At 51.1% G+C, this 25646-nt stretch overlaps 1 protein-coding gene across 8 annotated transcripts in view; it reads right to left on the bottom strand.

Annotated features, from left to right (window-relative positions):
- The window catches only part of TSPAN18 (tetraspanin 18), a 177315-nt gene that overhangs the window by 17641 nt on the left and 134028 nt on the right, over positions 1–25646 (bottom strand). For 5 of the 8 annotated variants that reach the window (XM_068169956.1, XM_068169958.1, XM_068169957.1 and 2 more), the window contains 3 exons: positions 23775–23867; positions 20929–21123; positions 12165–12239 (listed from right to left, as the gene is read on the bottom strand). In XM_068169956.1, coding sequence (XP_068026057.1) covers positions 12165–12239; positions 20929–21123; positions 23775–23867 — 363 coding nt within the window. Of the gene's footprint in view, positions 1–12164; positions 12240–20928; positions 21124–23774; positions 23868–25308; positions 25399–25646 lie in introns of all 8 variants that reach the window. The other 3 variants (XM_068169962.1, XM_068169963.1, XM_068169964.1) reach the window with 1 other exon arrangement.

Consider the following 25646-nt stretch of genomic DNA (forward strand, 5'->3'; position numbering starts at 1 on the left):
GCCAATCTCTCTTGCTGGGAAGAAGGTTTTCCCTGAGCCTCCTCTTCTCCAGGCTAAGCAACCCCAGCTCCCTCAGCCTCTCCTCACAGGGCTGTGCTCCAAACCCCTCCCCAGCTTTCTTGCCCTTCTCTGGACACCTTCCAGCAGCTCAACCTCTTTCCTAACCTGAGGAGCCCAGAACTGGACACAGGACTCAAGATGTGGCCTGAGCAGTGCTGAGCACAGGGCAGAATGACCTCCCTGCTCCTGCTGGCCACACTGTTCCAGGATGCCCTTGGCCTTCTTGGCCACCTGAGCATATTAGCTTGCTTTTTGTTTCTGACTATTAAAATACCAGAGGATGTGGCGTTTTCCTTTGGGAAGTTGGTGGTCAGAGGGCATATCAGGTTAAAAGATGCTGAACTATATCCTCAGTGTTCTGCTTTTATAGAATCATATAATTGTTTTGGTTGGTAAAGCCCTTGAAGGTCAGCAAGCCCAACCATTGTCCAACTCTGCCAAGCCTGATGCTAAACCGTGTCCCTGAGCACCACATCTCTGCCTCTTGTAAACACCTCCAGAGATGGAGATTCAACCACCTTCCTGGGCAGCCTGTGCCCAGGGAAGTTTCCTCTAATGCCCAACTTGAGTCTATCACTTGTTACTAGGGAGAAGAGGCCAAGCCCCACCTGGCTCCAGCCTCCATTCAAGGAGTTGTAGAGAGCCAGAAGGTCTCCCCTGAGCCTCCTTTGCTCCAGACTAAACAACTCCAGCTGCCTCAGCTGCTCCTCACCAGCCCTGTTCTACAGACCTTTCCCCAGCTTCACTGCCCTTCTCTGGACCCTCTCCAGCACCTCAATGTCCTCTTGGAGTGAGGATGGGTACTAAGAAAGTCCACTTCCCTTTCTTAGAGTACTTTCTCCAGACCCTCCACCCTGCAGAGGCAGCAGCACGTCTTTTTGATGCCTCTCTGTTCCTGAAGCGTGGACTTTGAAACTGATATTGCTGTTGGTACTAATCCCAGCTGTCTGCCTTTGGAGGGGCCTGCAACAAAGGAGTCAGTTAAATACAAAGTGAAACCTTTATTTTGACAGCAGCAACCCCAGAGGAAATTGCTCTGAGTTTGTCTGGGAGTTTTATGAGACTTGGCCTAAAGCAAACCCTGCTCTGCCAGGAAAATAAATGCTTCCAACTGCTGTGGCTCTTCAAGTGTTTGTCCTGAGCAGCTGAAGCTCTCCCCACTCTCAAGGAAGTCAGGGATGGCACTGATGGGGTCGCTGCACCTTAGAGTGCTGTGGCAAGAGCCATGCAGAGGGAGCAGAGGACCTCCTACTCAAACCAGATCTTACACAAGCTTGTGACAACACACAGTTACATCATGGGCAATGAAGAGCCATCCAGATGTGGGGTTTTCCAGCTGTTCTGTTGCCTGCCTGGAAAACAGGACATGCTCCTGTCCATCTGCTGCTGCCTGGAGCAATCCTCATGCTTCCAACGCAGAACAGCGTTGCTCTTCCTGCTTCCATCCTGCTCAGCAGCTGAACAACTTCCTCTCCCAAACTGATTTTGCACATGGAGGCCGAGCAGGGAGCCTAGGATGGGGCTGCAGGTGACAGCCTCTGCTTTGTGGCTGGGTGTGATGGCCCTTGAGCTGCTGGCACATGGAGATTTTGTGACCCCATCAGAGCTGGGGCCAGGCCTGTACACAGAGCCCTGTCTGGAGCAGGCAGGATGTGTCCCAGCCTCCCTCTGTGCCACCAAATGTATCTGCTGCTGTCCTCAGCAGAGCTCCTCAAGCTTCCTGGAGAAGCCCTCACTTCCTTCTGCCCAGCAAGAGTCTGCCCTAGGTGAGAGCCTTCAACGAGCTCAGCCACTCAGCCAAAGACCAGCCTTAAGAGCTGTTGATGTGGGAGATGCTTAGGAGGAAAGTCAGAAGCCATCAACTCTTTTGTAAGGAGCTCACAGCACCACTAATCCTTTTCTTTTTCATTCAGTTTTTAGCTAAACCAATGCTCAAATTTAAACTATGCACAAGGTCTCCAATGGTACCAGTGTGGCCCCACTGCTGGGAAAGACAAATAATTGAAATGGTTTAGTGGTCATGGAGGTGTTGGGTAGAAGGTTGGGCTTGATGATCTCAGAGGTCTTTTCCAACCTTGATGGTTCTGATTCCATCCAAGAAACCTGAGGCATGGATGGCTCATGTTCTTCAGGCTTTGCCTCACTTCTGATGAAACAGGTATCAGGAACCAAAGGGACTTTGGCCACAACAACCCCATGCAGTGCTACAGGCTAGGGTCAGAGTGCAGCCAGGCAGAAAGGGACCTGGGGGCAGTGGTTGACAGCAGCTGAACATGAGCCAGCAGTGTGCCCAGGTGGCCAAGAAGGCCAAGGGCATCCTGGCCTGCATCAAGAATAGTGTGGTCAGCAGGAGCAGGGAAGTCATTGTGCCCTGTGCTCAGCACTGGTCAGGCCACACTTTGAGTCCTGTGTCCAGTTCTGGGCTCCTCAGTTTAGGAAAGATGTTGAGCTGCTGGAAGGTGTCCAGGGAAGGGCAAGAAAGCTGGGGAGGGGTCTGGAGCACAGGCCTGTGAGGAGAGGCTGAGGGAGCTGGGGTTGCTTAGCCTGGAGAAGAGGAGGCTCAGGGGAGACCTTCTTGCTCTCTCCAACTCCCTGAAGGGAGGTTGTAGCCAGGTGGGGGTTGGTCTCTTCTCCCAGCACCAGAACAAGAGGACACAGTCTCAAGCTGTGCCAGGGGAGGTTTAGGCTGGAGGTGAGGAGAAAGTTCTTCACAGAGAGAGTTGTTGGCCATTGGAATGTACTGCCCAGGGAGGTGGTGGAGCCACCATCCCTGGAGATGTTCAAGAGGGGATTGGATGTGTCACTTGGAGCCATGGTTTAGTTAGTCATGAGGTGTTGGGTGACAGGTTGGACTTGATGGTCTCTGAGGTCTTTTCCAATCTCGTTGGTTCTGTTATTCTAGGACTCAACTGCTGTGACAGAAATGGGGCTAAAAAGCCAAACACCCTGGCTCTATCCAAAGCTCTGCCACAGGACTCATCTGTTCCTACCATCTCCTTTTCCTATTTGCTAGGACAGTTCACTAAGAAGAGTGAAATATCTGAAGGGCACAGAAAAAACAATTCCTATACCTAGGCAAGGTCACTCCTTCATGGAATCACAGAGTTGTTTAGGTTGGAAGAGCTCTTAAAGATCATCAAGTCCAATCCTTTCACAGTCTCTCTTTTGTTCCAGGAAGACATTGTTTCATGGGAGGTGGTGAATGGTGCCACATCCAGCTGGCGGCCAGTCACCAGTGGTGTGCCCCAGGGATCAGTGCTGGGCCCTGTGCTCTTCAACATATTCATCGATGATCTGGATGAAGGGGTAGAGTCAGTCATCAGCAAGTTTGCAGATGACACCAAGTTAGGGGCAGATGTTAGTCAGTTAGAGGGTGGAAAGGCTCTGCAGAGGGACCTTGACTGACTGGACAGATGGGCAGAGTCCAATGGGATGGCATTCAACAAGTCCAAGTGCCGAGTGCTGCACCTTGGCTACGGCAATCCCATGCAGAGCTACAGGCTGGGGTCAGAGTGGCTGAGAGCTGCCAAACAGAGAGGGACCTGGGTGTGTTGATCGACAGCCACCTGAATATGAGCCAGCAGTGTGCCCAGGTGGCCAAGAGGGCCAATGGCATCCTGGCCTGCATTAGGAATAGTGTGGCCAGCAGGAGCAGGGAAGTTATTGTGCCCCTGTACTCTGCTTTGGTTAGGCCACACCTTGAGTCCTGTGTCCAGTTCTGGGCTCCTCAGTTTAAGAAGGACATTGAGAGACTTGAAGGTGTCCAGAGAAGGGCAACAAGGCTGGGGAGAGGCCTTGAGCACAGCCCTGTGAGGAGAGGCTGAGGGAGCTGGGGTTGTTTAGCCTGGAGAAGAGGAGGCTCAGGGGTGACCTCATTGCCCTCTACAACTACCTGAGGGGTGGTTGTGGGCGGGAAGGGGTTGATCTCTTCTCCCAGGCAACCAGCCCCAGAACAAGAGGACACAGTCTCAAGCTGTGTCAGGGGAGGTTTAGACTCGAGGTGAGGAGAAAGTTCTTCACCGAGCGAGTCATTCGGCATTGGAATGTGCTGCCCAGGGAGGTGGTGGAGTCCCCATCCCTGGAGGTGTTCAAGAGGGGATTGGATGTGGCACTTGGTGCCATGGTGTAGTCATGGGGTCTGTGTTGATAGGTTGGACTCGATGATCCTCGAGGTCCTTTCCAACCTAAGTTATACTGTGAGACTGTGATACTGTGAGGTCCCCTAGGTGAGAAAGGGTTCTCCACCCTCCAAAGCCTCCTTTACAAAGGCAGAGAAACTCTGGTGCTCCCACAGCTGATTAACATCAGCCTGGCTCTTTAGAGCTTGCTTTGTAACATTCCTTTGGGAGTGCAGTTGGCCTTGCAGATCAGAGGCTCACCACTGAGAGCACCACTTTCACTCACCCAACCACCGCCACGCTCTGCTTCAGTGACTCTTACTCTCATGTCAAACCTCAGCAGAAAACATCTCTTTTCTCTCTTATTTTTCCTCTTATTTTTTGCCTTTAGGTTTCTTACACTCCCTCAGCTATTGATTAACTCTGACCAGTGTTTGGGAGCTGTTGAGGATGTGAAATCACACCAGAGAAAGCTCTACACATCAGCTGGAAAGCCAACAGGTAAGAGTTTATCTTCTGCCTCGTTTTATGCACCCAGTGAAGCCGCAGCCACATGGAGTGGTGCAATGACCACCACAGGAGCCTACTTGGTCAGCTTCCAAGGAGTTTAGATTGCCCAAATGAGCATTTCCCACCACACAGGTTGGTCTTTTCTCCCAGGCAACCACCACCAGAACAAGAGGACACAGTCTCAAGCTGTGCCAGGGGAGGTTTAGGCTGGAGGGGAGGAAGAAATTCTTCCCAGCAAGAGAGATTGGCCCTTGGGATGTGCTGCCCAGGGAGGTGGTGGAGTCACCATCACTGGAAGTGTTTAAGAGCCTGGCTGAGGCACTTGGTGCCATGGTTTAGTTGATTAGATGGTGCTGGGTGATAGGTTGAACTTGATGATCTTGAAGGTCTTTTCCAACCTGGTCTATTCTATTCTATTCTATTCTATTCTATTCTATTCTATTCTATTCTATTCTATTCTATCCACTCAGGGTAAAGCATTTCTTCCTTCTCTCCAGTCTAAATCTCCCTCTCTTAGTTCAAATCCATTCCCCCTTGTCCAGTTCCAAGAGGCCCTGATGAAAAGTCTATTCTAAAACACCTCATTTTGCAGGGAAAACCACACCTAAGCTTGACCTTAATTTACTATTGTGAAGAATTCTTCCCAACATGGAGTCCCTGGAGGACCACCTCTGTCCCCATGGGCATTCTGTGGAGCCACCCGGCCTCACCCTAACCAAAAGATGACAGCAAAATTAGCCACAAGAAGGGGAGCTCTGCCAGAGAGGCTACCACTCAAATACACAGCACCAGCAAAAAACAGGGTGGTTTGGGTGGTGTTTCTTTTTCTCCTGTCAGAAGAAACCTGAGGAGAGAACAAACCACAAGAGTCTGCAGCCTGAGTTTAACTTCTGCGCAGAGCCGCCTTCAGCTGTGTCAGGATCTGACGCTCTTCATCCCTTCCCACTAGCACCAAATCCCTTCCTGTCACTCATTCTGACAGAGTGGGAAGCTGCTGCTACAAACAAGGAGACAAGCTCAAGACAGGGAGAAGTTTGCTCTCCTTCAAGTTATCTCTCACCAAACACCGCCAGCTGCCACAGAAGTCTAGAATAAGCAGTGTGACCTTACCGTGCAAGGCAACAGATCCTCACTCATCCCACGGCTGCCGTCACACCATCACACACTGCCTTGGGTGGGGAGGGACCTTCAAAGGTCATCCAGCTTAACCCCTCTGCAGTCTGCAGGGGCACCTTCAATTAGAGCAGGTTGCTCAGGGCCCTCATCAACCCCACCTGGAATGGTTCAAGGGATGAGGCTTCTACCACCTCCAATGAGTCTGGGCCAGGGTCTCACCACACTCAGGTGGCCAAGAAGGCCAAGGGCATCCTGGCCTTCATCAGGAACAGTGTGGCCAGCAGGAGCAGGGAGGTCATTCTGCCCTGTGCTCAGCACTGATTAGGCCACACCTGGAGTCCTGTGTCCAGTTCTGGGGTCCACAATTTAAGAAGGACATCGAGAGACTTGAAGGTGTCCAGAGAAGGGCAAGGAGGCTGGGGAGGGGTCTGGAGCACAGCCCTGTGAGGAGAGGCTGAGGGAGCTGGGGTTGCTTAGGCTGGAGAAGAGGAGGCTCAGGGGAGACCTTCTTGCTCTCTCCAACTCTCTGCAGGGAGGTTGTAGCCAGGTGGGGCTTGGTCTCTTCTCCCAGGCACCCAGCCCCACAACAAGAGGACACAGTCTCAAGCTGTGCCAGGGAAGGTTTAGGCTGGAGGTGAGGAAGAAATTCTTCCCAGCAAGAGAAATTGGCCATTGCGATGTGCTGCCCAGGGAGGTGGTGAAGTCCCCATCCCTGGAGGTGTTCAGGAAGAGCCTTGCTGAGGTACTTGGTGCCATGGTTTAGTTTATCAGATGGTGTTGAATGATAGCTTGGACTTGAGGATCTCAAAGGTCTTTTCCCACCTGGTTAATTCTATGCTATGCTATGCTATGCTATGCTATGCTATGCTATTCTATTCTATATACTGAGAGTAAAGCATTTCTTCCTACTCTCCAGTCTAAATCTCCCTCTTTTAGTTCAAATCCATTCCCCCTTGTCCTGTCCCAAGAGGCCCTGATGAAAAGTCTATTCTAAACTAACTCATTTTGCAGGGAAAACCACACCTAAGCTTGACCTTAATTTGCTGATGGCCCTGATGAAATCTGTCCCCAGCTTTCTGATGAGCCCCTTAAATCACTGAAAGGCTGGCAAAGTACTGGAAGGTTGGACTCAGCCCATCTGTCCAGCCTGGCAAGGTCCCTCTGCAGAGCTCTCCTACCCTCTAACAGATCAACTCCTGCCCCCAGCTTGCTGTCAGCTGCACATTTACTGCTGATGGACTCAATCCCCAGATCATCAATCAAGATATTGAACAGGATGGGGCCCAGCATTGATCCCTGGGGGACACCACTGATGCCTGGCTGCCAGTTGGCTGTGGCACCATTCACCACCACTCTCTGGGCTCAGCCTCCAGCCACTTCCTAACCCAGCTCAGAGTGCTGCTGTCCCAGCCAGGGGCTGACAGCTTGGCCAGGAGGTTGCTGTGGGGGATGGTGTCAAAGGCCTTGCTGAAGTCCAGGCAGACTACATCCACAGCCTGCCCCACATCCACCAGTCAGTCACCTGGGCATAGAAGATCAGGTTGGTCAGGGTTGGCCAGGCAGGACCTCCCCTTCCTGAATCATTATACAAGGCAAGAAATACAATCTCCACCTCTCACTAACTCCTAAGAGCATCCTACTGCACAAACACCACATTGCCTTGCTGTGAGCCTCCTAAGTGCTGACTCTTTGCTTATCCAAATGTTTTTATATGAATACAACTGAAAATAGATCCTGGCTGAAGAGAATCACCATTTTCTGTGGCCCTGCTGTGCTCATGCCACATTCCTGGCACGCTCAGTGCAGGGGCTGTGCTCTATGTTCTCTTACTACTTGAAGAGACTAAATAAAGTCACCAGTGATCAGTTCTACTGGCCAATGTTGGTTGTTTTCTTCCCAGCCATCACTCACAGTCATAGTTCAAAGATGGGCTGACTGTAGCCAGGCTCTACAGGTGGGAATATGGCAGAACTGCACCAAGCTTTGCTGGTTTTGATGCTGAGCTGCATCAAAAGAAGTGTGGCCAGCAGGTCAACAGGGGTGATTCTGCTATTTTACTCTGCTCTGCTGGGACCTCACCTGGAGTACTGAGTCCAGCTCTGGGGCCCTCAACACAGCAAGGACATGGACCTGATGAAGAAGGTCCAGGGGAACCCACAAAGATGGTCAGAGGGCTGGAACAGCTCCCCTCTGAGGACAGGCTGAAAGAATTGGGGCTGCTCAGCCTGGAGGAAAGAAAGCTTCAGGGAGACCTCATAACTACATTTCAGTATCTGTAGTGGTAGGATGAGGGACAATGGTTTGGAACTGGAGTAGGGTAGATTTAGGCTGGACATCAGGAAGTTCTGCACAATGAGAGGGATAAAATACTGGAACAGGTTGCCCAGGGATGGGGTTGAGGCCTCGTCCCTGGAGACATTCAAGATCAGACCTAATGTGGCCCTGGGCAGCCTGACCTAGTTAGAGGTGTCCCTGCTGACTGCAGGGAGGGTTGGAGAAGGGTTGGGACCCTTTGAGGGTCCCTTACCAACCCAATGCACTCTGTGGATCTGTGGTAGGAGAAACAGCTGAGGCTGGGCTTACTACTGGTGTACTAAAAGCTTACTGCTAGTGCAGGGGAGGGATGGTGGCTGTATAATATGCACAGCAGCAAAAGGCTGCATCACATGAAACCATGGAGAGAAGGACCAGCAACCTGTTAGCAGGGCAATCATAGAATCATCAAGGTTGGAAAAGTCCTCTGAGATCCTCAAGTCCAACCATCAACCCAACAACACCATGACCACAAAACCATCCCCATAACCTTTTACACTGCAGCTGGCTGAACTGAACACTGAACACTGAACCTGGCTGAAGTGTGACTTCAACCTGCCAACTGTGTCCAGTTCTGGGCCCCTCAGTTTAGGAAGGATGTTGACTTGCTGGAACGAGTCCAGAGAAGGGCAACGAAGTTAGTGAGGGGCTTGGAACACAAGCCCTATGAGGAGAGGCTGAGGGAGCTGGGGCTGCTTAGCCTGGAGAGGAGGAGACTCAGGGGTGACCTTATTGCTCTCTACAACTACCTGAAGGGGGGTTGTAAACAGGCAGAGGTTGGTCTCTTCTCCCCGGCAACCACCACCAGAACAAGAGGACACAGTCTCAGGCTGCTCCAGGGGAAGTTCAGGCTGGAGGTCAGGAGGAAGTTTTACACACCAGGGAGGTGGTGGAGTCGCCGTCACTGGAGGTGTTCAGGAGGAGACTTGACAGGGTGCTTGGTTACATGGGTTAGTTGATTAGGCGGTGTTGGGTGATAGGTTGGACGCGATGATCTTGAAGGTCTCTTCCAACCTGGTCTATTCTATTCCATTCCATTCCATTCCATTCCATTCTATTCTATTCTATTCTATTCTATTCTATTCTATTCTATTCTATTCTATTCTATTCTATTCTATTCTATTCTATTCTATTCTATTCTATTCTATTCTATTCTATTCTATTCTATTCTATTCTATTCTATTCTAAAGCTTAGAGCCATGTAGAGTAAATGCAATTAAAAAGTCCTGTTAGCAGTAATTTGGTCCCAGCCTCCCCATCTTGTGTTCAACCAGGTCTGGCCAGCAGCCATTCGATTTGCACAGGAGCTTGGATTCATAGACTCACAGAATGGTTTGGCTTGAAGGGACCTTCAAGATCATCTAGATCCAAAAGGCCACCTAGAACCAAAAGGCCACCTACACCCAAAAGGCCACCTAGTCCCACAAGGCCACCTAGTCCCACAAGGCCACCTATTCCCACAAGGCCACCTAGACACAAAAGGCCACCTAGTCCCACAAGGCCACCTAGTCCCACAAGGCCACCTAGACCCACAAGGCCACCTAGACCCAAAAGGCCACCTAGTCCCACAAGGCCACCTAGTCCCACAAGGCCACCTAGATCCACAAGGCCACCTAGACCCAAAAGGCCACCTAGTGCCAAAAGGCCACCTAGTCCCACAAGGCCACCTAGACCCAAAAGGCCACCTAGTACCACAAGGCCACCTAGTCCCAAAAGGCCACCTAGACCCAAAAGGCCACCTAGTGCCAAAAGGCCACCTAGACCCAAAAGGCCACCTAGTCCCACAAGGCCACCTAGTACCACAAGGCCACCTAGTCCCAAAAGGCCACCTAGACCCAAAAGGCCACCTAGTGCCAAAAGGCCACCTAGACCCAAAAGGCCACCTAGTCCCACAAGGCCACCTAGTACCACAAGGCCACCTAGACCCAAAAGGCCACCTAGTCCCAAAAGGCCACCTAGTCCCACAAGGCCACCTAGACCCACAAGGCCACCTAGTCCCAAAAGGCCACCTAGTCCCACAAGGCCACCTAGTCCCACAAGGCCACCTAGACCCACAAGGCCACCTAGTCCCAAAAGGCCACCTAGACCCAAAAGGCCACCTAGACCCAAAAGGCCGCCTAGACCCAAAAGGCCGCCTAGTTTCAAAAGGCCACCTACACCCAAAAGGCCACCTAGTGCCAAAAGGCCACCTAGTCCCAAAAGGCCACCTAGTTTCAAAAGGCCACCTAGTCCCAAAAGGCCACCTAGACCCAAAAGGCCACCTAGTGCCAAAAGGCCACCTAGTCCCACAAGGCCACCTAGTCCCAAAAGGCCACCTAGACCCAAAAGGACACCTAGTTTCAAAAGGCCACCTGGACCCAAAAGGCCACCTAGTCCCAAAAGGCCACCTAGACCCAAAAGGCCACCTAGTGCCAAGAGGCCACCTAGTCCCAAAAGGCCACCTAGACCCAAAAGGCCACCTAGTGCCAAAAGGCCACCTAGTCCCAAAAGGCCACCTAGTCCCACAAGGCCACCTAGACACAAAAGGCCACCCAGTTTCAAAAGGCCACCTAGTTTCAAAAGGCCACCTAGTCCCAAAAGGCCACCTAGACCCAAAAGGCCACCTAGTCCCACAAGGCCACCTAGACACAAAAGGCCACCCAGTTTCAAAAGGCCACCTAGACCCAAAAGGACACCTAGTCCCCAAAGGCCACCTAGACCCAAAAGGCCACCCAGATCCTATGACAGTTTAGGCTGTGCCTTTAAGAAAAGGATAGCTGCAGAATTCTCTAGCTGAATGTTTGAGTGTAAAAAGGAAAACAAAGATTAATTCTAAAGGAATTCCATTGGTCAGATGTGAGATGTACCACAGCAAGAGCTCTCACATTCCTTTCTCTCAGTCACTCTGTCTTCTGTCTTTCTCTTGGCACGCATGCTGTCCTGGATAGAGAGAGGCCATTTCTCAGCAAACTCAAGATAAGCAAAACTAACTTCTTAACAACACTTTGAGCTAACTGAAATTCCCCTAACATTTTTTCCCTCTCTTCTTCTCTTTTTTTTTCTAATTAACAGAGGGAAAAGGGATGGGAGAGAGGCTGGGGGGAGGCGAGGTGGAATCCTTCTCCCAAGGAGGATTTCTGTGTTGTTTTCTTTCTGCCAATCCTTGTCTACTGTAGTAAATCCTGTGTATTTTGTACATATTCACTGCATTCCATTATTGCTTCTAAAATACAGCTCCATTCGCTTCTCCCACTGTGCTCAGCTGACTTTTTGTTGATGTTGGTGGGTTAAACCATCACACTACAACAGATCCAAAAGGCCACCTAGACCCAAAAGGCCACCTAGATCCAACCCCCATGCCATGGGTGGGGTCACCTTCTACCAGACCAGGTTGCTAAAGGCTCCATCCAACCTGTCTTTGAACATGGGGCAGAGCCTCCACAGCTTCTCTGGGCAATCTGTTTGGGTTGCAAAGGATCTGTTATGGACACAAAATAGGATATGGGGAGGCTTGCTGAGGGCAGGTCAGGAAGGATATTTTACAAGCAACATTGAGAGGCATCTAGCCAGCAGCAGAACATGGCAAGTCAAGAAGGAAGACAATAAGAAGCTGCAGAAGGGAGTTTTTGGCTCTGCTGGTGGAAACAGGAGGTTGCACCATCAATAGTCCCACTGAACACAGGCTACATTGAAAAAAGAGAAGAACAGCTTTTAATCTCAGTGAGACTTGGTTATAAAACTTCTCTCTGATGGGATCTGCAGCTGGTTGGGCTGCAAAAGAACCAGGAAGGCTCTGACAACTCCAGAGATAAGCAGCCCCCTGAGTGTGCATCTCCTGGGCTCATAAAGCATCCACCTTGCGCGGCATCAGCAGCCACGGGCGTGCTGGTGCTTCCCCAGACTGTGGGTGGTAATTAAACGTGTTTGATGGCATCTCCAACAGAAAAAACAGTGGCTCTACAAACACATCAGCCACCACCTAACACCATGCTCCAGCTGGGTACAGTCCCACCAGGGCTCAGCATCCTCCCACCAGGGCTCAGCATTCGCCCACCCTGGGATACTCACGTTTTCTCTGAAGATAAAAGCCAGGATCGCAGCAGACAGCTCTGCCAGGAAGATCAACAGGATGAACATGAAGAACTGGAAGAGAGAAGGTACAAAATAAACCATACCATTAGGTGTGTGACACAGGGACCAGGAACAACAACCCCATGCGGTGCTACAGGCTGGGGTCAGAGTAGCTGGAGAGCAGCCAGGCAGAAAGGGGCCTAGGGGTACTAGTTGAGAATAGGCTGAACATGAGCCTGCAGTGTGCCCAGCGGCCCAAGAAGGCCAATGGCATCCTGGTCTGCATCAGGAACAGTGTGGCCAGCAGGAGCAGGGAAGTCATTGTGCCCTGTGCTCAGCACTGGTTAGGCCACACCTGGAGTCCTGTGTCCAGTTCTGGGCCCCTCAGTTTAGGAAAGATGTTGAGCTGCTGGAAGGTGTCCAGAGAAGGGCAAGAAAGCTGGGGAGGGGTCTGGAGCACAGCCCTGTGAGGAGAGGCTGAGGGAGCTGGGGTTGCTTAGCCTGGAGAAGAGGAGGCTCAGGGGAGACCTTCTTGCTCTCTCCAACTCCCTGAAGGGAGGTTGTAGCCAGGTGGGGGTTGGTCTCTTCTCCTAGGCACCCAGCACCAGAACAAGAGGACACAGTCTCAAGCTGTGCCAGGGTTTAGGTTGGGTGTTAGGAAGAAGTTCTTCCCAGCAAGAGAGATTGGCCATTGGGATGTGCTGCCTAGGGAGGTGGTGGAGTCCCCAGCCCTGGAGGTGTTTAGGAAGAGCCTGGATGAGGCACTTGGTGCCATGGTTGAGTTGATCAGATGGTGTTGGGTGATAGTTTGGACTTGATGATCTCAAAGGTCTTTTCCAACCTGGTTAAGTCTGTATTCTGTATCCTATTTGTTAAAGTGCTGTGGTGATCCCCAAGCTATCACTTATCAGCAGCATCTGAGGGGCTGCACGCTGTGCACTTGAGCAATGGGCAAGGAATTCCAACTACCTGCTCGGCGTGGGCAAAACGCTGGTTCCTGTCAAGGAGCAGAGCTGTGAGTGATTTCTCCCCACTGGGAAAGTGCACACTACACCCTGTCCCATTTATCCTCCTGCTTCTGCAGTGGAAACAACAGAACTAAAGTCTGGCCTCAGAGGAACAGTTGGATGGGCAGGGACTTGGGTTGCTACCAGAGCACTGTTGCTTGCTTTTGCTGGACTGCCTGCACTTCTCTAATTTATTCTTTCTGCTGGAGCTTTCTGTGTGGCTTCTCTCTTCCCTGCTCAAAGCCTGCTTTGCGCTTAATTTCACCACAGGAGGGCAAAGAACAAGTGATGAGAATGAAGGCTGCTTTGCAAATTCACATCATCATCCATTAAGGGACCTCTGCATAGTCAGGAAGAGGTCTAAGGTGGTGATCAAGTGATTAATTCCATCACCCTGTTAATTGCATTTAATTTACTGATTACCAGGAGATGCAACGTTCACCTAAGCTCTAGCACAAGGTCTGTGCAGAAGTGGAAGAAGCCATTCCCAGGTTCTCTCTCTGATAGCCTTCATTATCATTCCCAAATGGATTCACACACACATCAAACAGTTTGCACTGCAGATTTGTAACCATTACTGTAAGCAAGCCACCAGCAGCTCTAAGGGCTGGTGGGAACACGAAAATGGATCAGCAGTGTTTCAGGATTTGCCCTCATTCTGCATTCTAAGGAGACTCAATATCTGCTTGTTATATTTTGCCTCCCCAAATTAAACTGATTACTGATACATGAGAGGACTCAACAGCCAGCTGGTTACTGCCTGGGATGTTGCAGCCTCGCATCCAAACTGATGCTTGAGGCCCAGCACCTGACCATGGGCACCCTCCACATCCAAGGTGAACACTCTGAGGTGTGGGGGCATGCACATTAGTCCAGAGTCCTACCTCACCTCCTGTTGATGCTTTATCAAGTGTCCTCAAACTTCTTATTTCACAGCTCACACCCACCATTCCAGTTTCAGTGATGCTGCTCAAAAAAAGTGCAGCAGCTGCCCCTCACACAGAATCACAAAGAATGGGGGGTTTGGAGGGCACCTCTGGGGATCATCCAGTCCAAACCCCCTGCTCAAGCAGGGCTACCCACGGCAGCGTGCCCAGGATCACAATGGCCGGGGGGGTTGGAATCTCTCCAGACAAGGAGACTCCACAACTGCTCTGGGCAGCCTGCTCCAGGCCTCCAGCACCCTCACAGCAATTAAGTTTCTCATGTTCAGATGGAACCTCCTGTGTTCCAGTTTGTGCTTTTTGCCTCTTTTCCTGTCGCTGAGCACCACTGAGCAGAGTCTGGCCCCAGCCTGTTGCCCCCCACCGATCCTCTGGCTCTTGCTGAGCATTGTTCAGATCCCCTCTGGGGCTGCTCTTCTCCAGGCTCAACAGTCCCAAGGCGCTCAGCTTTTCCTCCTCACAGAGCTACTGCAGGCCCCTCAGCATCTTTGTAGCCTCTGCTGGTCTCTCTCCAGCAGTTCCCTATCCCTCTTGAACTGGGGATCCCAGAACTGGCTCCAGCACTCCAGCTGTGGCCTCACTAGGGCACGACACAGCCCCTTCCATAGTTCCAGGTTTCTCAACCTATCCTCATCTCCAGTCCCCTAATCCCTTTAACCCAAGGGATCCATGTTTTCATGCTGAGAATTGTCAGGGCCTACAGCATCTGCTTTACAAGAGTCCAAACCAGGATGCCTACACTCAGAGTTAAGCCAAACACAGCTGACACAGACTGCTCCTCTTGCAGGGCTGCATTCAGTCCTGTGGTGCAGCGCTGGATGCTCAACAGCACTTTGGAGTCTGATTTTCACGGCACCCCTTTGCAGGCAGAGAGTCTTTACCACAGCTCAGAAGTTATTCAATGTCTGATTTGCAGGCCAATGTTTACTGCTTTTTGTGAGCCAAGTCCAAAGGCTGGGGGAGCCTCAAAACACTTCACAGCCTTGTGCTGAAGGCAACACGTTTGGCTCCCCAGGGATGGGTTTTGACCAAATGAGAAGTGGCTTGCTGAAAAATAAAAGTCCTTGCAAAGACAGAAGGCAGAACCTAGAGGAGCTGCAGTTGTGCATCTTTGTCCCTTTTAATTCCTGTTTACATTTGGAGTAAAAGCTTCAGACATACATTATGCATCACTGGGGACTCTCACTCAGGCAGCTCTCTGCCTCATCAATTCTTTAATGACTTTGGGAAGTGGGCTTGATTTGATCTAGCACCTTCTCCCCAGGTACCCTCCCCCCCCCCCCCACCCCCCCCCGAATCAGCCTAACACTGCCTTTACAAGAGGGCCAATGGCATCCTGGCCTGCATCAGGAACAGTGTGGCCAGCAGGAGCAGGGAGGTCATTCTGCCCCTGTACACTGCACTGGTTAGGCCACACCTCGAGTCCTGTGTCCAGTTCTGGGCCCCTCAGTTTAGGAAGGAGGTTGACTTGCTGGAACGTGTCCAGAGAAGGGCAACAAAGTCGGTGAGGGGCTTGGAACACAAGCCCTATGAGGAGAGGCTGAGGGAGCTGGGGTTGCTTAGCCTGGAGAAGAGGAGACTCAGGGGTGACCTTATCACTCTCTACAACTACCTGAAGGGAGGTTGTAGACAGGCTGATGATGGTCTCTTCTCCCAGGCACCCAGTACTAGAACAAGAGGACACAGTCTCAGGCTGCGCCATGGGAGGTTCAGGTTGGATGTTAGGAAGAAGTTCTACACAGAGAGAGTGATTGCCCATCGGAATGGGCTGCCCGGGGAGGTGGTGGAGTCACCGTCATTGAAGGTGTTCAGGAGGAGACTTGATGGGGTGCTTGGTGCCATGGGTTAGCTGTTTGGGTGGGTTGGATTGGTTGATGGGTTGGACACGATGATCTTGAAGGTCTCTTCCAACCTGGTTTGGTTTATTCTAATAAAGGTTTGTTTATTCTAATACAAGGTGCTCCCCAGCTCTCTGGAGCACGATCACGAAGGGTTTGCCTTCTCAAGGCCTAAAACTTAGCCCCACCAGGCTTGTGGTTTCCCAGCTGCATTTCTACACCAGCTGGTGTGGCTCCCCAGAAAGCAGGAATCAGCAACACCTCTCTCTCCTCACTTGGCATCAGCAGAGATCCTCATCCAGGTGCTTCAGTGCTGGCAGGTGGTTTATCAGAGCTGGCTTTGATACCAGAGCTGACTTTGATACTAGAAGGCCTGGAAGACCTGATCAAAGTGGGGCACTAATTCCTCATGCAGTAATGACTTGCAGAGCTTCTCCCAGTCAAGGGCATTACTTCCAGCTCATGTATTTCTCACATTCCAAGTACAAAATAAAATAATAATAAAAGGAAAGGAAATAAAGCAGCAGGGCTTAGAAGTGCTTCTGAGAGTCAGAGAAGTAATAACCACAAAATTGAGTGCGCTGGAGTATAACTAAAACACGAGGAGGGAGCACTCAAACCCTGGGGTAGCTCTGTGATGTTAAATCAGGAGAGAGCCCGGCCCAGAGCTCCAGCCAAGTGCCCAAGCTGTATGCAGCGGACACGGTCTGAAATGGAAATATTAACTCTCCTCCTTCGCTGACAATCGGTATTTCTCATCAAACATAACTTCTAGGTGCTCAATCAGAGAGGGACAGGCTTTGAAGTCACCTCAGGCTTATTGGGTTTGATCTCCAGCATTTTATGAGGTTGCTCTGGGCAGATCTCCACGACCTCACAGGTGATAGCTTTGGGTTTCTGATTTACTTCTGAGGCCAGGCACTAGAAATCAAACCCATAATGGCTTCCAGAGAAGGGCTCTTGTTGGCATGTTGTGAATTCAAGGGGCGAGCCAAAGGCCAGAGAGGCTTTATCTCAGTGAGGCCATGCTCATCTCCAGGAAAAAAACAAATGGGTATGCATTCAAGCAAGGGGACTTTGCTGTTTGTTTGGGGTCAGAGATGAGCCTCTGTAGCACCGTGAAGCGGCTGTATGAGATACAGTCACACCAAAACATTGCAAGAGCAAGATGTTAAGAACAAACAAACCCCCTCCAAAGACCCAACAGACCCAGAGGGAGAAACTAAAGGCTGCACTGGCCACAACAACCCCATGCAGAGCTACAGGCTGGGGGCAGAGTGGCTGGAGAGCAGCCAGGCAGAAAGGGACCTGGGGGTACTGGTTGACAGCAGCTAAACATGAGCCTGCAGTGTGCCCAGGTGGCCAAGAAGGTCAAGGGCATCCTGGCCTGCATCAGGAACAGTGTGGCCAGCAGGAGCAGGGAAGTCATTGTGCCCTGTGCTCAGCACTGGTCAGGCCACACAGTATCACAGTACCACAGTATCACTTAGGTTGGAAAGGACCTCGAGGATCATCGAGTCCAACCTATCAACACAGAACCCATGACTAGACCATGGCACCAAGTGCCACGTCCAATCTCCCCTTGAACACCTTGAGTCCTGTGTCCAGTTCTGGGCTCCACAATTTAAGACGGACTTTGAGACACTTGAAGGTGTCCAGAGAAGGGCAACAAGGCTGGGGAGGGGTCTGGAGCACAGCCCTGTGAGGAGAGGCTGAGGGAGCTGGGGTTGCTAAGCCTGCAGAAGAGGAGGCTCAGGGGAGACCTTCTTGCTCTCTCCAACTCCCTGAAGGGAGGTTGTAGCCAGGTGGGGGTTGGTCTCTTCTCCCAGGCATTCAGCACCAGAACAAGAGGACACAGTCTCAAGCTGTGCCAGGGGAGGTTTAGGCTGGAGGTGAGGAAGAAATTCTTCCCAGCAAGAGAAATTCGCCATTGGGATGTGCTGCCCAGGGAGATGGTGGAATCCCCACCCCTGGAGGTGTTTAGGAAGAGCCTGGATGAGACACTCGGAGCCATGGTTTAGTTGATCAGATGGTGTTGGGTGAGAGGTTGGACTGGATGATCTCAAAGGTCTTTTCCAACCTGGTTAATTCTGTGCTCTGTATTCAAAATAAAGCTGCTTCAGTTTTGGAACAGAGTAGTAGCCAAGAGCTGCAACAAATGGCCACCAAGCAGTGCTGAGCTGGACAATTCTGCTGTCATCTTTGTGAGGAATGAATCCACAAGTGGGAGCAGTGAGGTTTGGGTGGCCAAGAGAGAGCCATCTCTGGTCACTTATTGAAAGCAAATGAACCCAACCTAAACAAAGAGGAAAGTTTAGGAAAAAAGCTTAAGAAGGTCAGAGGACACTCCCAGAATCCACTGGGCTGAAACTTGCTGTAGGGAAACAGCACATTCTTTGCATCTTTATCAGTACATCATCTCTGCACTCACCCCCATCCTTGGGAAGCACCACCAAGAATGGAATGGAATGGAATGGAATGGAATGGAATGGAATGGAATGGAATGGAATGGAATGGAATGGAATGGAATGGAATGGAATGGAATTAACCAGGTTGGAAAAGACCTTGGAGATCATAGTATCATTCAGGGTTGGAAGGGACCACAAGGATCATCTAGTTCCAACCCCCCTGCCATGGGCAGGGACACCCCACACTACATCAGCCTGGCCAGAGCCTCATCCAGCCTGGTCTTAAACACCTCCAGGGACGGGGCCTCGACCACCTCCCTGGACAACTCATTCCAGGGCTTCACCACTCTCATGGGGAAGAACTTCCTCCTCACATCCAGCCTGAATCTCCCCACCTCCAGCTTCATTCCATTCCCCCTAGTCCTATCACTACCTGAGAAGTCCTATCACTACCTGAGAGATCATCAAGTCCAACCTATCACAAACATCATCTGATCAACTAAACCATGGCACCAAGTGCCTCAGCCAGGCTCTTCCTAAACACCTCCAGTGATGGTGACTCCACCACCTCCCTGGGCAGCACATTCCAATGGCCAAGCTCTCTTTCTATGAAGAACGTCTTCCTACCATCCAGCCTAAACCTCCCCTGGCACAGCTTGAGACTGTGTCCTCTTGTTCTGCTGCTGGGTGCCTGGGAGAAGAGACCAAACCCCACCTGGCAGCAACCTCCCTTCAGGTAGCTGTACACAGCAAGGAGGTCTCCCCTAAGAATTTCTTCCCAGCATCCAGTCTAAACCTCTCCTTGTGCAGCTTGAGAGGCCAGGGGAGGCTTGGTGAGGTGGTGTGGTTTAAGCTTTCCCAGAGTCCAAAAGCCCAAATGGGACAGATTCAGGTTGCCTTCCCTCTCCCTTCTTCCCAGAAGAGAAAAAGCAAATTAGGCAGAAGGAGAAAAGAGGTAAAAATCACAAAGGAAACCAGTCCAGAATTGATCTGGGAGTAAAAAAGTTGAACTTGTCAAGTTTAAAGTCAACAAGTTAACAAGTCAAGTTTAAAATGCAAAAGGCATCTAAATAAAAGGGAAGTGACAAAGGGAGAAGGAGAAAGGGTAAGGGCATGAAAAATACACAAACCCAGGCCCTGCTGGCATAGGATTGTCTTGATGTAAATGTGGATTCTCTTTAGGTGGAGTCCTTATGAGTTTGGATGCAGCATGGAGCAGACCTCACCACGTGGTTATAGCAACAGCAGGAGCAGCAAAGGGTCTGCTGGGCAGGTGAGGGGCAGGAGCAAGAGGAAGAGCACAGGAAAATGGCTCCCCTTAAACAGACTTGGTGGACAGAAAGGGGGAGTGGAAGAGACCTTGACCTGGGAGGGGGCACCAAGTCTCTCTGCCCACCTGGTTGCAATCTCCCCCCCCCACACACATTAATTCTTCCATACCAGCTCAACTGGAAGCAAATGCAAGCTGTGCTTGCAGGCAAAGCTACAGCCTGCAGTGGAATGCCATGGATATGTACAGAACTGGAAGCAAATGCAAGCTGTGCTTGCAGGCAGAGCTACAGCCTGCGGTGGAATGCCATGGATATGCACAGAACACACAGTGCCTACAACATTTACCCAGTGCTTTGGGAGCACGGTCTTACGGTAGAGATCTCTCCAAGGGGACTGTTTAGAACTATCTTTGTTCTCCTTTTTGCACCCAGGAGTGATTTAGTTAGAATCACAGAATGACAGAATGCATTGGGACCTTGAAAGATCATCTGGTCCAACCCCCCTACATCTTTAACATTTCACTACTTTTCTGTTCAACACCCCTGAAAACTTTCAAAGGCACAGCCTGAAGCTACCACAGTCAGCTTTCTCTGCCCACCCTGGGGCTAGGTTCTTCTCGGCCCAGCCCCTCCTGGGCTGGCTGTAACCTGACACGATGTGACCGGTTGATGCTGTCCCCTTAAGAAAGGGAATATGGTGGACGGAAGTTGATAAACGGAAAGAAGGATCTAAACTAATTTCATTGGTAAAGTGGGAGGAAGCACCTTCTGAACTGGGAGTGCAGGAGGGTATCCTGGGCATTCCAACATTTTTATCTTCAGTCTTGCTTCCGCTCCTCCGCAGGGCAGCAGCTTTCTGTGCTGGGCTTTCTGCCAAGGCTTCGGCCTTGAAACCGATAAGCTACCAAGGCCTGTATTAACTCCTTTCCAATTAACACAAACTGCTTCTAACTTTTTTTTCCTCTTTCTCTCTCTTTCTAACCCACTCTGGGGAAAAGGGGGAGAGAGGAGGAGAGCGGAGGTGGGGAACCCCCTCAGCAGAGGGGGGAACTCTCATTTCTGTGCTACTTTATTGTATGTCTTTGTATATATTGTAAATATTGTAAGTTTGTATATATTCCCCTGCATATTCCACATTGCTTTGTAAATACACAGCTCCACTGCTTTGCTAATTCAGCTGTGAGTTTTTTTTTTCCCTTTCCCTTCAATTTTCTTTCCCTTTACATTACAGGGGGGAGGGAGGAGGCTTTTGGGCCTTACCCTTCCAACCCTACCACACACGAGGACACTTACAAAGAGCAGGAGGCATTTGTTCTCCCGGATGGCACCGCAGCAGCCGAGGAAGCCCAGCAGGAAGAGCATCGCTCCCATGGCCAACATGATGTAGGCTCCTGTGAAGAGCAGGGGGTTGGCAGCCACTATCTCCCGAAATCCTGTGGGGTCCATGATGACCCAGATCCCAACGCCCAGCAGGCAGGCTCCTCCCAGCTGGCACAGCACGAGGAGAGGAAGAGAGAAGGAGAGAGGTCAGCATCAACCAAGTGCTGCAGGCAAACAATGGCTTCAGAGAATCACAGAATCAATAGAGTTGGAAAAGACCTCAGAGATCATGGAGTCCAACCTGCCACCCAACACCTTCTAATCAATGAAACCATGGCTCCAAGTGCCTCAGCCAGGCTCTTCTTAAACACCTCCAGGGATGGTGACTCCACCACCTCCCTGGGCAGCACATCCCAAGGGCCAATCTCTCTTGCTGGGAAGAACTTTCTCCTCACCACCAGCATAAACCTCCCCTGGCACAGCTTGAGACTGTGTCCTCTTGTTCTGGGGCTGGGTGCCTGGCAGAAGAGACCAAGCCCCACCTGGCTACAACCTCCCTCAGGCAGTTGGAGACAGCAAGAAGGTCTGCCCTGAGCCTCCTCTTCTCCAGGCTAAGCAACCCCAGCTCCCTCAGCCTCTCCTCACAGGGCTGTGCTCCAGACCCCTCCCCAGCTTTCTTGCCCTTCTCTGGACACCTTCCAGCAGCTCAACATCTTTCCTAAGTTGAGGGGCCCAGAACTGGACACAGGACTCAAGGTGTGGCCTAACCAGTGCAGTGTACAGGGGCAGAATGACCTCCCTGCTCCTGCTAGCCACACTGTTCCTGATGCAGGCCAGGATGCCATTGGCCTTCTTGGCCACCTGGGCACACTGCTGGCTCATCTTCAGCCAGGTGTCAACCAGTCCTCCCAGGTCCCTCTCTGCCTGGCTGCTCTCAGCCACTCTGACCCCAGCCTGTAGCACTGCCTGGGGTTGTTGTGGCCAATGTGCAGCACCTGGCACTTGGATGTGTTCAATCTCCTGCCCTTGGCCTCTGCCCATCTGCCCAGCCTGGCAAGGTCCCTCTGCAGAGCTCTCCTACCCTCTAACAGATCAACTCCTGCCCCCAGCTTGCTGTCATCTGCACATTTACTGATGACTGACTCAATCCCCTCCTCCAGATCATCAATCAAGATATTGAACAGGCTGGGGCCCAGCACTGATCCCTGGGGGACACCACTGGTGCCTGGCTGCCAGCTGGCTGTGGCACCATTCACCACCACTCCCTGGGCTCAGCCTCCAGCCAGTTCCTAACCCAAAGAGCCACCATTTGATCAAAGATTAAAGATCTTTTGTCTCTCTGTGCCATACATTCCCTACTGAGCAGGCAACGGGCTACTTGTAAGAGCTCAGCCTCACTAAGTGAGCCATTTGCAGCAAAGGCATCTTTCTTCCTTGGCAGCTCACTTTACCAACTACTTAGTCTTACCCCCTTAATGCTGCCACCTCTGAGGACACAGTCTCAGGCTGTGCCAGGGTAAGTTTAGGCTGGAGGTAAGGAGAAAGTTCTTCCCAGCAAGAGAGATTCGCCATTGGAATGTGCTGCCCAGGGAGGTGGTGGAGTCACCATGCCTGGAGGTGTTCAAAAAAGGCTTGGATGTGGCACTTGGAGCCATGGTTTAGTTCATCAGGAGGTGTTAGGTATTAGGTAATAGGTTGGACTTGATGATCTCTCAGGTCTTTTCCACACTGGTTGATTCTGTGATTCTGTGTCCAACCCCCCTGCTGTTGGGAGGAACACCCCCAACTAGATCAGGTTACTCAAGCCCCCATCAAGCTTCACCTTGAATATCTCCAGTCATGGGGCCTCCACCACCTCTCTGGGCAACCTATTCCAGTGTCTCACCACCCTCATTGTGCAGAACTTCCTCCTGATGCCCAGCCTCAACCTACCCTGCTCTTGCTTCAAACCATTGCCCCAAGCCCTTGGAAACAGCCCATCCCCAGCTTCCTTGCAGCTCTGGTGAAATGAAGCCATAATCTGAGAGTACATGAAATAGTTGTGTTTCCTCATGAGGCACCCAGAGCTAGAAATCAACCTCTTCTGCCATCCAAGGACAGACCATGTACACCACCAGTTACAGCTTTCCCTTGCCAGGGACAGGAGTGATTCAGACAACAGGGCTCACTGTGCTGGTTTGCTGTACGTCTGAGCATCTCTGGATGCTGCAAACCCCTGGGTGACTGCCAGAGCAGAGCTGAGGGGATGCAACAGGGCTCACTGTGCTGGTTTGCTGTATGTCTGAGCATCTCTGGATGCTGCAAACCCCTGGGTGACTGCCAGAGCAGAGCTGAGGGGACGCAACAGGGCTCACTGTGCTGGTTTGCTGTACGTCTGAGCATCACTGGATGCTGCAAACCCCTGGGTGACTGCCAGAGCAGAGCTGAGGGGATGCAACAGGGCTCACTGTGCTGGTTTGCTGTATGTCTGAGCATCTCTGGATGCTGCAAACCCCTGGGTGACTGCCAGAGCAGAGCTGAGGGGACGCAACAGGGCTCACTGTGCTGGTTTGCTGTATGTCTGAGCATCTCTGGATGCTGCAAACCCCTGGGTGACTGCCAGAGCAGAGCTGAGGGGACACAACAGGGCTCACTGTGCTGGTTTGCTGTATGTCTGAGCATCTCTGGATGCTGCAAACCCCTGGGTGACTGCCAGTGCAGAGCTGAGGGGATATTCTGTACTGTGGCAGCTTCACCAAATTACAGCCTCTCCTGCTGGGGAGCAGCAGGCTGCTGGAAACAGAAGGATTTAGGAGAGAGAGAGGATTCTAAATACTTACAAAGATAAAGAAATTGAAAAGAAACATCAGGTACTTCATGCAGCTCAGACAGTCTCCCTCCATGGTCTTCAAGGCTCCTTGATCCAATTCAGCCTGCAAAACACCAGCACATCCTCAGCACACTCACTTTTTAATTGGAATGACACCATCCTATCTCCATTTGTATTTACTGCAAGACCTTGTGGAGCTCATTACACAGAAGAGCTCATTCCTCACCTGAACAAGGCAACAGGGGCTAGCACGAGATAATGATGGCTGCCAGGTCCTTTTGCTTCCTCCCAGGTCTAAAGGTGTTATCTGACCTCTTATGTAGCACTTAAAACTGTTTCCTGGCAGAGCTGAAGCCCAGGAGATGCCTTCCCACCAGGTTCCCACATGAAGAAGTGCTCTGGGCTTTGAAGAATACACTCACAAACAATGCCAAGAGCATGACTTACAAATAATGTCATGATGAAACCATTTCTGCCTTGCTAACAGGCTGAAGGCACCTCAAGCCCCTGCTGACAAAAACAACTGCCCTGAAAGGCCACTCCTGACCCACAGAGCTGCCTTTTTCCCTTCCATTTTCCTTTTTAAGCCACACACACACAAAAAGGCAAATTTCTGCTGCTCTTCCTGGACCCTGATTGAAAACTGAGCCTGCACAACTTGATCCACTTAGAGAAAAGATCTTCTCTGCTCTCCTCCAGGCCCCCAGATTAGTGACAGATTAAATTCTCCCATGCAGGAGGCATTTATCCTGGCCTGCATCAGGAAAAGTGTGGCCAGCAGGAGCAGGGAAGTCATTCTGCCCTGTGCTCAGCACTGGTTAGGCCACACCTGGAGTCCTGTGTCCAGTTCTGGGCTCCTCAGTTTAGGAAAGATGATCAGATGCTGGAAGGTGTCCAGAGAAGGGCAACAAAGCTGGGGAGGGGTCTGGAGCACAGCCCTGTGAGGAGAGGCTGAGGGAGCTGGGGCTGCTTAGCCTGGAGAAGAGGAGGCTCAGGGGAGACCTTCTTGCTGTCTCCAACTCCCTGAAGGGATGTTGGAGCCAGGTGGGGGTTGGTCTCTTCTCCCAGGCACCCAGCACCAGAACAAGAGGACACAGTCTCAAGCTGTGCCAGGGGAGGTTTAGGCTGGAGGTGAGGAAGAAATTCTTCCCAGCAAGAGAGATTGGCCCTTGGGATGTGCTGCCCAGGGAGGTGGTGGAGTCACCATCCCTGGAAGTGTTTAGGAAGAGAATGAATGAGGCACTTGGTGCCATGGTTGAGTTGATCAGATGGTGTTGGGTGATAGGTTGGACTTGGTGATCTCAAAGGTCTTTTCCAACTTGCTCAATTCAATTCAATTCAATTCAATTCAATTCAATTCAATTCAATTCAATTCAATTCAATTCAATTCAATCCTATTCTATTCTATTCTATTCTATTCTATTCTATTCTATTCTATTCTATTCTATTCTATTCTATTCTAACATCTTGCTTTTCTCCTGCACACCACAGCTACACCTACCCAGCCTTAACAGAGCTACAGAAATGTGGTAAACCAGACTCACCCTCACAAACCCTGGGATGTGAAGCACAGTCTCTGCTCTAGTCCTTACTGTTCTGTCTGTCCCATGAATTTCCTTCTAGCCAAGCTTGACCTGCAGGAGTAAAGGATGCAATTACTGCAGCAGTCAGTAAAAGGCAATCATGTTAAATACACAATTTATTAAAAGACACTGTCCTGATGAATATGCTCAGGCTAATTGCCACCTTAATTTAGTGTGCATTAGCACTAATGAAGAGCTTGTACTACCCAGTGAGGGAACCAATCCCTCAGAAGCTCTCTAACAACCTTTGGGCTTGTTTGGAAGGCCCACAGGCCACATGGAAACCCAGAGTCCCATTG

The sequence above is a fragment of the Melanerpes formicivorus genome, unplaced genomic scaffold (genome assembly GCF_026170545.1).
Source record: "Melanerpes formicivorus ecotype bairdi unplaced genomic scaffold, bMelFor1.0.p_v2 SCAF_251, whole genome shotgun sequence".
NCBI lineage: Eukaryota > Metazoa > Chordata > Aves > Piciformes > Picidae > Melanerpes > Melanerpes formicivorus.